General features: G+C 37.7%; 1 protein-coding gene across 1 annotated transcript; it reads right to left on the bottom strand.

Moving 5' to 3' along the window:
• Positions 1–901: 901 nt before the first annotated feature.
• LOC119427572 (activator of 90 kDa heat shock protein ATPase homolog 1) lies at positions 902–8,695 on the bottom strand. The gene is made up of 9 exons (XM_037695207.1): positions 8,442–8,695; positions 6,138–6,328; positions 5,571–5,653; positions 5,381–5,498; positions 3,505–3,596; positions 3,273–3,401; positions 3,066–3,167; positions 2,942–2,993; positions 902–1,693 (listed from the first exon to the last, which is right to left on the bottom strand). The coding sequence occupies exons 1-9, from the start codon at positions 8,519–8,521 to the stop codon at positions 1,521–1,523; spliced, it is 1,020 nt and encodes a 339-aa protein (XP_037551135.1). The 5' UTR covers positions 8,522–8,695; the 3' UTR covers positions 902–1,520.
• Between the last annotated feature and the right edge of the window lie 3,278 nt (positions 8,696–11,973).

Here is an 11,973-nt window from a genome sequence, read left to right as displayed (position 1 = left end):
ATATGCTAATTTTTTGGGACAGGCATTTTGGGTTTTCATGAGCTGTATGCCATAATCATCAGTATTAAAACAATTAAAGACCTGAAATATTTCAGTTGGTGTGCAATGAATCTGAAATATATGAAAGTTTCATTTTTATCATTACATTATGGAAAATAATGACCTTCACAATATGCTAATTTTTTTAGAAGGACCTGTACTTCCACTCTTCAAACATTTGTGAATTGTTTCCAACAGATCATTTGTTCCATGAAGGAGTTTAACACCATCTACTGGTGAAGCTTGACGATTTATGACAAATTCTCAGGTTGGTTTAGTCTTTGGCAAAATACCTGCAAATTTACAAAATTTGAACTGTATATGAAATAAGTAATGGCTTTATTCTCACCTACAGCTTTTTTTCAATCAGTATTAAGGTTTTTTTATATTTTCAAAATGTAAAACTGATTAATTCTGTATTTTATTGAAGTCTTTATTGATGAACCTGTATGCTTGTGGATTAAACTGTTGCATTTTTGTTGACATTACCAATAATAAAATGTCTAACTTGGAAATAATCCGCTTTGACCCATTTTAATTTCTGCAAATTGGCAATTTATGAGTTTATAAACCAAAACTAGACATTTTAGTGATTTTGTTCATTTACCTATAAAAACACTTTTTGAGCAACCTCTAAAACGTTTATTATCTAAGAATTGCAATAAAGAGTCTGGAAACATGTTTTACCAATCTCATCCAGACCTAAAAAACAAACAAACATACTTTTATGAACATTTCTGATATTTATGAATAAATGTGTATTTAAAAGACAAACATATGCAAATGAGAAGTTGAATACAAGCAAGCAATTTATGGCAACTCTTTTAATAAAAAAAAAAAGGTAATTTCTGAATAATGAGGGGATGGAGAATAAATAGATGCAGTTTGTTCTGTCGACGTTTTACTGAATATTTACATTAAAAAAACCAAACAAGGCTGAATGTCCAGTTCCAGCAGGAAGAGCTCTTCTGGTCGATTTCGGGGCTCGGACCACAAGCGAATAAATCTTTACATCTTCAGCTAAAATTAACAACAGCTCTCAGATCTAATTTTAAACATCACATGCATCTCAGCTGACGCCGTCTTCTCTACAGTTCATGAATGAGCAGAATAAGTACAAAATAAACATTTCAATGCAGTTTTATTTACATAAAATCGAGGTCAATATATAATTTTTTTCCCCTTGCAATTCCTTATTGATAAAAGTGGATGCCAATTGAGGTGGTAGAGTACATTCTTTTAATTTATTTAACACCAGGTGTCTCAAAGGCACGCTTTCTTCATGCTCTTTTGAACAACCGAGTCAAACACTGAGGGCGAAAAATTATTTAAATACGTTTAGAAATTAAACATTTACACATACAGAATTGTCTTTTTTTCATTAACTTATCTTACAAGAGTACAGCTCAATGATTTGTGTCAAATAATGAAGTTTAACAGATTAAAAAAAAAAAAACAAGAAGTACTACAGTACATTGTTTTCAGAAGATGTGCGCTCCATAGCCAAAGGTCTGTTTAATAGCCTGGAAGTAGTATCTCTTCCAGCCTTCTTTCGTCTGGTCCTCTTCACTGTCTGGGACGCCTCGGCACTCCACCTTCAGCTCCGTCTCGTTGTGCAGGTCCGAGAACGTCAGCGTGATGGTTGCGTAATGCTCTGCAGTGCAGGGAAAAAAAAGATCAGAACCCCTAAATGTTAAATGGACTCCTGCAAACGCTCCGACTCCACACAGATCTGTTCATTCCCTGTTGTTTATCGTCTACACTGGAAGAGAACTAACCTTTGAGATTGTTATTAATAAGAGTACTGCAAACAGCACATTATACTCCCATTGACAAACTGTTAGACATCGACAGCAACGGCCTGAAGAGGCAAAGACCTTGTATAACCTTTGACCTTGGAACTGGGATGTGGAATAATGAAAAGATTACACAACAATCCGTCTTTTGTATCAAGTTGTGTATCAAGTTTTTGTTCAATTATTTTGAGGGAATCAGAAGTTCTGGTTTGGACAAGCAAAGACCTCAATTAACATTTGACCTTGACCTTGGAGAAGGGTGATGAAGTGTACGTGACACTCCAGTGATGATGCAGACGTGTATGGAGGATCAGAAGTTATGGGCGGGAGATCAAACCATAAACCATCATGAAGCACGTGTCACTCACTACCTTACAAGCTAGTTTTCACTTGTGTGATCAGATGTTGTCAGAGTATGTGTTGGGGGTGACTCTCAGCTACTACCACTCTAAATTATAGCTCAGCATCTTTAGAACTGTCTATATTATACCCGTCTGTTTCTACGACTGATGGCCTGCGGCATGACATGTACATTTAATGATTACTTTCCGTGAGTTTCGTAACATTTGTCCACTGGTTTACATTTTGCTAACAGAAAAGCACAGAAGCGCCCACCTTTCAAGGCAGTGGAGGATTAGTGTTACTTTTTGAGAAAACCAATCCAGTCACTTGTTTTATTGGTGCAAATAACTTGAGCAAGTTCACATTTAAATAAAGCTTTTTTCACCTGTTGCCATAAAAAGTGGCAGGTGAGCATGTAATCACATCTATTTATCTGCGTTAGCACAATATCTCACAAACCAGTGGTACGATTTTAATAAAACTCTCAAAGTAATTACAAGATGCGCATCTCCAACTGATGAAGCTTTGAAGTCACCCTGATTCAAGATGGCAGCTAATTAACATTAGCTAACACAAATATGGTATAATGCTGTCAACTTTACATTCAGCTAACACCTGAGGTAGTAGTAACTGAGATTAATTACAGATTATGCTAGATCTTTGCCTAAACCTTGACATGCCTCATGGCGGGAGATATGCATTCCTTCAAGGACTGTTCCGTTGATTAATATTGTAAAACTGTCGAACTTGGAACCAGTACGTACCACAAGGCCAGTTGTTAAACCTCCACTTCATGACTATTTTCTCATCAGGAACCTGTTGGAAAGAGGAACGTAACTGTAAGGAGGCGTTCCCACAGACGGCGGAGAGATTAAACGTCCGTCTCACCAGTTCTACGAATTCTCCAAAGACGTTTCCTTCTAGCAGCCGAAACTTTCCGCCCCTCTCCCCCTCCACTGTGGCAGGACAGCGCGTGAACGCCTGAACCATCTGCAGATCCAAAAGCAGGACTTTTTAACGCTCAGATCAAATTAAATTACACCTCCTCTGACTTGTCCAGTAACGTGTACATTTATGTTTGCACGTGAAGCTGACCTCCTGCTTGAGAAAGACTCTGTACAGCTCAGCTGGTGAGGTGAGGAACGTGTCTTTCAGGGTGACTTTACAGGTGGGGATCTTCACACCTGTGTTGATGGGCGGAGCTGTGCTGCTCGTGGAGATAATCTGAAAGAAATTTAAATATTACGAGCTAAAAATTTGTTAAATCTTTACGAAATTGAGCTTTTCTGTAAAGCCAAAACAAACAAAAAAAAAAACCACCACATACCTGACTTTTATCCTGTTTGGCTTTGGGCTCTGAGGTTGGTTGCGGACTGGCCACACCGTTTGCTGTCGGCAGGATCATCCCTTGTGTGAACTCTAAGATCAGTAAACAAGGAAAAATAAAAGAAAATAAATGAACTGAGGAATATCCCTTCAAATTTACCAAATCTACAAGTACACAACCATTTAAAGTCGTGACTTGACCACTCCGACAGCAACGGTGTCATTTCGCTTTAACTACTCTGCTTGTGTGCAAGCAACGTGGACAGTTTTGAGGAGCAGTTGGACGAGGCGGACAAAAAAGTGTGGCGCGCTTTTTTGCGACCGATTCGTGGCCAAGCAACGGATACAGGGACAGAGTGGAGACCCTGGTGAGAAGAAACTTGTGTCATAGACCATAAATCCACAGGAGAACTTGTGCGTGACTGAATCGCACTGTTGACACCTGGTGGCTTTCACGAGGACGGCGTCCTTCACAGAGTCGTCAGAGGTGGTCTAGTACACTTTACTCATTTGGTTGTCTGAACACAAATGAGGGCCACACTGAACAACTGCAAACTGAACCGACAGCATTTAGTTAGTTTAGGGTCCACAAGGAAATTTAGTTTCACTTTTCTCCTGGTTGATATTGTCTGAAATATATATAAAAAAATAATCCTTTCAGGAATCTTTTCTGGGTTTCTTTACATCTCTTCAATTATAAATAGAGTAAAACGGTTTACTAGTTCAAGTTTAAATACTTAAAGGCAGCACGATGGCTCAGTGGTTAGCACTGTTGCCTCACAGCAAGAAGGTCCTGGGTTCAATCCCTGGTTAGACCTGTGGTCTTTCTGTGTGGAGTTTGCATGTTCTTCTCGTGCTTGCGTGGGTTTTCTCCGGGTACTCCGGTTTCCTCCCACAGACTAACAACATGCTGCCTTCAGGCGCAGGCCTCCCTTGTAAGAGAGATCTGTGATGTCATTGTGGTTTGCCTGGTTAAATAAAGGTTAATAATAAATAATAGTAATTATCTGCCACAAATAAATATGTTAACTGAACTTTTGTTTAATTTTTGAAGCACTACGTCTTCAGGGTTGTACTTTCTTATTTTATTTTTGTACAAACGCTTCAGCTCTAAATGTACAGAACTAAAACAATGCCAATGATAAAAACTTCTTAAAAACTGGTCCGATGTCGCCCATTTCATGTCAAAAGTGTACCGACAAGCCAGGTATGGTGGAGGTAGGAAACAACGTGATCGGTGTGGCTAAGAACATCGTTTTTCACTCAAAAATTTTTTTCATTCATTCATTCAACCTTTATTTATACAGGCTGGTCTCATTGAGCCACAAGGACACATTACAAGAGGGACTTGTTCCAGACAGAACATATAAAGTACAGACAATGACAACAATAAACTACAGTAAAAATGCAGTTAAAATAAGAGAAGTGTATAAAACAATATATATCCCTCGTCGTCTAAAAACTGACCGCTTGGTCACACTCAGACTTCAGCGAGACTGCAACTGAATATTCTCCCATTTTCTTGTAATTTAAAATCACCAACGACTCTCCATAAGCCGAGGGTCTGTGCCTTCAAATAATTCAATTCCATATGGTTAGCAATAAATACTGCATCAGTTACAAATAAGCACCAAATTTAATTTGTCTCATTCCACCGTTATTCACCTTAGCCTCGTGAAGACACACACAGAGGCCATTTCATCCTTTATGTTAATCACAATCAGCTCATTTGGAATTACATAAACATGTAAATGGTCATCATTGGTAGATGTGTGTATCAGATACTTTAAGAAAACTCAAATCTGTTCAGTACAAAAACAATTTAATATACTTATTTTGACAAGACAAGGCATAAAATCTTTTAATCTCTTACAAACCTGTTTTCAAAAGACCAACATAACTTCCCAGCACTTCACGGATCTTCTCAGCTCCCTCAGCCTTCATCAGGTTGATCAGTGGCGTGTCGGGTTCGTCTTTGTTTAACGTTACAGAAATCTGGAGAACAGGACAGACGTTAGTACACGCACGGCTCGGGATCACTAAACCCAAACTCTGGGCCGGACTCACATCGAGGTCCTCTGTGCCATTTTCATCGGACAAGTTTGGAACTTCAATCGCTCCTTTATATTTCACTCCTGCTTTTGATTCTCCTGGTAAAAAAAAGAGAAATTAGGTGTATGGGCAAACATTTAAAACTTTTTCTTCAGTTTAAAAATAATTTAACAAAGTCGAAAATGTCATAAAATACAAGAGCTGAAGCACAGTTATACCCCAATAAATATTGTTTCATAACAAAATAAGCTGGCATTTTTCTAATGTTAGTGTAAGAGTAACTGGGAACAAACATGCTAAGGGCTACTGGAGTTATATCAGTGCGTACATTAAAAATGGGGAACCTTTGATTATGTGCAGAAAAGCAACAGCATCAAACATTAGCATAAACTGCATTCCCATCGGTCAAAGCTTAAGTCAAATACTAAGTATCGACAAATATGGTTTACATTAAAATAAGTTTGTTTGCATTTTAAAGCTGGTTTTGTTCTCCTGACACCATCAGGAGAAAAAAAAAAAAAAACTGCTATAAAATGTAGTTTTGGCCAAAACACCACCCAAACTAAACACTTTCCAACTCACCGGTCCAAGTGGCTTTCAGGTTCCATTCATAAAAGAAAATAAGTTTCCCTTTGCGGTTGTTAATCGAGGCCTCTCCTTCTACCTTGCTGACTTCTGTCACCTCACACATGCCCTCTTCGTTCTCCACACTCAACCCGAGCAGCAGAGACTTCAGTTTATCAGAAGACCAGTTTGTTGCATCTCTTTCCGTCCTGAAAAATTCCAAAAAGACCAGAACTGAGAACATATTTAAAAACAGGTAAACGACATAAGCCCGTATCTCGCTGAACTGTCGGCAACAAACGCTAGCGGATTTTCAAAATTTCTTTAAAACGTTCATGAGGGGTTTGAGTTTCCGCACCAGACATCATTTGTGTTGGACTTTAAAACAAATTTACTCCTAAAGTAGTCGTAGCGTCACTGTGGGCGTTTGGACCCCATCTGGATTTAGTTTCAGTGAGACAAGAAATGTTAGAAACACCTTTAAAAGGGTTTAGCAACCAATGAAGCTAGACAACTGGTTTGAGACAACAATAGAAAAAAGGTTGCAAACAAATTATGACATGATTAAGACATTTTGTGATTAAACTTAGTATTTGCAGGAATGTTACAATTTTTTCCCCCCACACTTATTGGTGCATGAACGCGTAACAACTTAGTGCAATTGCAAGAGTAATTTTGTGCATTTTTTCCACAATTTATTTTCTCCAACTAGTCATAGGCCAGTAAGATGCAGGTTATATTGTATAAATGTTCAGAACAATGCTTCAGTTTAATCTTCTTTTCACTCTACAAGCTTAATGTAATCTTTAGACAATTTCACCTTTTTTCATTTACTCTTGTAGAGCCTGGACATGTAATCGTATCAGTTGTTTTTACTAAAATTATGAGATTTACCATGTTGTTGATTTGGTTTTATTTATTTATTGTTCAGCACTTTGGCGCAAATAAGTTGGTTGTTAGTGATGTTGTACTGTATGTTAATATGTGGGTTAGTTAAATGCAGAGAACTAATTTTGTCATTGTATGGGAACATACAATGATAACACACAGCACTCTAATCAAGGTCAAGGTTCTTTATTGTCATTCGCATCACATGTGGTACATGTGGTGGAACGAAACTAAGAATATGCTAAATACTTAATAGTGCAAAAACAATACGCCGAACAACAGCAGCACAAACATGAGTCTGTGTGAGCAGATGAGGACGAATACAGAAGCATGAAATAAATCAGCAGCATGAGATCAGCAGCAATAAACTCCTAAGAAGGTACTATAACATATCTTACTGTTTTCTTTACAATTTATACTTTTGTTGGATTTAACTGGGACCCTGTGTACACAATTTCACCACAGGGTAGAACGAAATTGTACGAAATAAGACCATTTAATGGTATTATTGCCCAACACAATAATAAGTGGGCTTTTATGTGCAAAACCAACTATAAAATAAAGATGTTCTTGTGGAAACAGAGCTAAATATTTATGTAAAATGTATTTTTGTAAATAAAAAGGTTGGTGATTGCATTGATTTTTAGTTACAAGTAGCACAATGGGTATTTTTATTCTATACAAAGTTTTATTTTAAGTAAAAGGAAGGTGCTCAGATTAAGATTTGTTGACATTGTGTGCGCTGGTGAAGATTCTCAGTCATCCAGGACATGGTAAATTAAAAAAAGTTCAAGACAAAAACAACTGCACTTTATTTTGCAACAGAAGCCGTTCCGCTTCTCACCCGAGGTGCTTTCTCAATTCAAAGAACAGAGACATTGTGTGATTGTGAGGCTAACAAACTGCAGTGGTGACAGTAATAAAGAGGACACCTTTAAAAAATAAGTGCAACACATAAAATATAATCTGTGCATCACGAATTAATGTTACCATGGAAACCCATTGTTGGCACTCACAAAAAGGGTATGAATAAAAAAATAATAATCACATTGCATGGTGGGGTCATCTCACGTGTCCTCCACCGGTTCACGAATAACACTTAAGTCTTTTTGTATTTTAGCAACAACAAAACAGCTCAATAAGTAGAAACACGTGTCACAAGCAGACACACATTTAGTGTGTTGTTATCCACACGTGTCAAGACTAAAACAAGCATTTTGAGCCAAGCTAGCTTAAACTAGCTAAGCTAAGTAAACCAATAAGAGTAGCTTTAAGGTTGTTCCAAAGGCTCAATTTTAACTAAAAGTTATGTTTAATACTCACGCCTGTCTATTTAGATAAAAGACAAAATAAAAACTACATGTCAGGGTGCCAACATGAGCTCAACGCGTGCTTTTAGCATTAGCATGCTAACCGAGGATAGCCGTTTCTCACCAGTGCCAGTTGTTGACGTTCGTCGCATCGGCTCGCTCCTCCACAATCCAGCGAGGGTCGCCTTCTCCCCATTTAGCCATCTCCGATTATGAACAGAAAAAAATATTAATAAACTTTATAACTGTTGAACGCTGACTGCTCTGAGCAGCTGTGGGTCTTGCGCGATTTTGCCGGCGACTGCCTGACTGCACGATGCGGCTTCTAGAAGTCTCTGTTTCAGGGTGCTCCTAGCGGTGCGCCTGCGTTTATCCTCCGAATGTAGAAATTGCTGGAAACGGAACTCTGTGGAACATGAGGGAAAAAAAAAAAAAAAGAAACATCCCCTCACCCCTAACCGGAAGTCGTGTTTCTGCAAAGTGGTTCCGCGTCAGAAAAGCAACGCGTTATTTTATTTCGTAAGGATAAAAAAAAAAAAAGAAATTAGGTAAAATACAAAAAATAGCAATAATTTTTTGTTGTCAAAAACGACAAGTTAAATGAAAGCAGCTTTTCTTGAGGGAATGTTTTATCTTCCGTGTCTAAGTTTTCAAAGGTCTTGACCCACTGAGCAAGGAGACGTCGAAATGACGTCTTTTTTAAGTCGTTTTTGCACGTCGTGCAGACTGTTAGACGTCTTTTTCCGACGTCCAATGGACGGTCAATATAGACGTATTTTGTACATCAAAATGTAACTTGTTTTATTCACTTCAGATAATAAAATACTTAGTAAGTGCAGATGGATGTTGGAATGACTGGGGTTCACTCCCAGGACCTTCCCACTGAGCAAGGAGACGTCTACACAACCTTTTTTAAGTCGTTTCTGCTTGTCTAAATTGGGTCCCTCGGAGGTGCAGACTGTGGCGCCAGAAGACGTCTTTTCCCGACGTCTAAAAGACGTCTAGTTTCGACGTCTATCTGACATGTTAATATAGAAGTCTTTTTCCGACGTCTAAAAGACGTCTAGTTTCGACGTCTATCTGACATGTTAATATAGAAGTCTCTTTCCGACGTCGAAACGACGTCTAGTTTCGACGTCTATCTGACGTCAATATAGACGTCTTTTCCACGTCAACTAACTATATTTATTATTTTAAATAGGCTCTTATTTTAACTTTATTTTATTATAACTTTAACTTATTTTAGTCTTAAAAAATGCTGCTTCTATGCTATGCATATGAAAAGTACTTTAAAACTGTGACTGAAGCTGGGGAAATATTCATTTGACCACCCATTGTGCAGCAGGAAACATGGTCCTAGAAACAGTTGGATTAGAGTTTACAAATCACTCCTTAAATTTTTCATTTATCTTCTTTATTTAACACAATTTAAAGGATTAACAGAACAGTAGCGTAACACTGGTGGCAAAAACTAAAAAAAAAAAAAGTCCACCTTCAGTACCTTAAAAAAAATAAAAACAACAACTTTAGAATTAACAGGGAGCTTATCAACTGGTGGCAAAACACAATGTACACAAACAAATCTATAAAAATACACAGCTCACATAGCTTTGGTCTGTACTTAACATAAAAAAAAATTACATGCCTTCATTTTCATTTTCGGATAGCTGAACTAGCAACATGAGAAATAAAAGCTATATAAAATTACAGTCCCCTCACCACAATTACCATACGCAATTTTTTTGAAAGTGTGCTGGTCATAACATTTTGAATAAAGTTGATTTATTTCAGTAATTCCATTCAAAAAATGAAACTTGTACTCAGTCATTACACACAGACTGATATATTTCAAATATTTTAAAGTTGATGATTATAACTGACAACTACTGAATACCCTAAATTTAGTATCTCAGAAAATTAGAATATTACTTGAGATCAATTTAAATAAATAAAAATAAATAAATAAATAAAGGATTTTTTTTATAGATGTTGCCCAACTGAAAAGTATGAAAAATGAAATGTATGAGTATGTATATCATTCATTACTTGGTTGGGGCTCCTTTTGCAAGGACCATGGTACCATGTTCACACTTTTCAGTTGGCCAACATCTATAAAAATCCTTTCTTCGTTTTTTAAATTGGTCTCAAGTAATAGTCAAATTTTCTGACATACTAAATTTGGGGTTCTCATTAGTTGTCAGTTATAATGAACATTAAAAGAAATAAACGTTTGAAATATGTCTGTGTGCAATGAATGAATATAATATAGAAATTTCACTTTTTGAATGCAATTACTGAAATAAATCAACTTTTTCATGATATAATTTTATGACCGGCACCTGTATTTGCATCTCACTTCTTTGTGGCACATTTTAAATGTTCTGTGTGAGCCCGCTTCCTCCACCTCCACTTCTTTGTGGCGCATGTTTTAAATGCTCTGCAGCATGAGTCCTTATAAAACCTTCTGTTGCTGCAGCATCCCCATTCATGATTCCATCGGCATTTGCAAAAAAAAAAAAAAAAGACAAAAACACAAAAAACAAATAAGTAATTAGTAATATGCAAAGGCAATCTGGAAAATGCACAATGTCTTGCTGGGGCCTCCCCTAATACTGGATTAATAAAAAAAAACATCCCTGCAAATATTCATAGTTGGCTTTGAATTTTTTTGCCAATCACTTCACACTTGTCTCTGTACAATGTCCACTTGCTTTACTAACACACATTTATTTATCGTTTATTAACGTTTATTTAACCAGGCAAATCTCATCGAGATCACAGATCATTTTCAAGGGAGGCCTAGGCCTGAAGGCAGCCTAACATGCATGTTTTTGATCTGTGGGAGGAAACCGGAGTATCCGGAGAAAACCCACGCAAGCACCAGAAGAACATGCAAACTCCACACAGAAAGACCCCAGGTCCAACTGGGGATTGAAAATGGAAAACAGGAAATATCATTCAGGGAACAGTTGAAGTGCCTGACATCGTCATGGAGATGGGATAGTCCATGTACATTGTATACAGGAAAGGTTTTACCATACAGGTCAGGACAGAGCATGACAAAATGTTTGATTAGTTCTTCAGCATACTGGAGATAGGCCTTTCCAATTCTCTCATCTGACTCCAGCATTATTGACATGGCTACTGTCAGGGACAAGAAATGTTTGTATCTCACAGGGGATAACACAGGTTTTAAAACCACAGGTCCAGTGTACAACAAAAACCGCCATAGTTCAGTGGCTTTCCACCTATCCATTCCATGCAAGCCCCGTGGCTGCCGTGAAAACTCACTTGGCATCTTCCCTCTGAGTGCAACTAGTTTTTTAGAAATGTCATCCTTTTGTCTCACAGATAAGCGACATATTTTTGGGCCACGAGTCAAGTACAATAAGAGGCGTCTAACTACTCCCAAGCAGACCATATGCATATAATCCAATACAAATGTGCTAACACAAGGAATTCCTGCATCAATGAAGGGGCTGACATCAGTTTGGTGGTTCCTGTACTCCACTCTGGAAAAACTGTCATCTGTTCTAGAAGCGCATTGCTTCTCACTGAAAACCATTCTTCCCTCAACACGAGTACCTCTTATTAAACATCTTTCACAGCTCTCATAGGAAGCATGACCCTTAATACATTTCAGATACGCCCTTGCT

The sequence above is a fragment of the Nematolebias whitei genome, chromosome 21 (genome assembly GCF_014905685.2).
Source record: "Nematolebias whitei isolate Nwh7 chromosome 21, NemWhi1, whole genome shotgun sequence".
In the NCBI taxonomy this organism is placed as follows: Eukaryota; Metazoa; Chordata; class Actinopteri; order Cyprinodontiformes; family Rivulidae; genus Nematolebias; species Nematolebias whitei.
Note: the sequence above shows the minus strand (reverse complement) of the source record. Positions and strands in the feature narration are given on the sequence as shown.

What these genes read in the sequence shown, in the direction of transcription:
- LOC119427572 (XM_037695207.1), bottom strand. Translation starts at nt 8,521, where the DNA reads ATGGCTAAATGGGGAGAAGGCGACCCTCGCTGGATTGTGGAGGAGCGA. An exon ending in TTGGAGAATTCGTAGAACTG is followed by an intron (nt 2,994 to 3,065) that starts GTGAGACGGACG and finishes TCTTTCCAACAG; the next exon opens with GTTCCTGATGAGAAAATAGT. An exon ending in GTTTAACAACTGGCCTTGTG is followed by an intron (nt 1,694 to 2,941) that starts GTACGTACTGGT and finishes CCTGCACTGCAG; the next exon opens with AGCATTACGCAACCATCACG.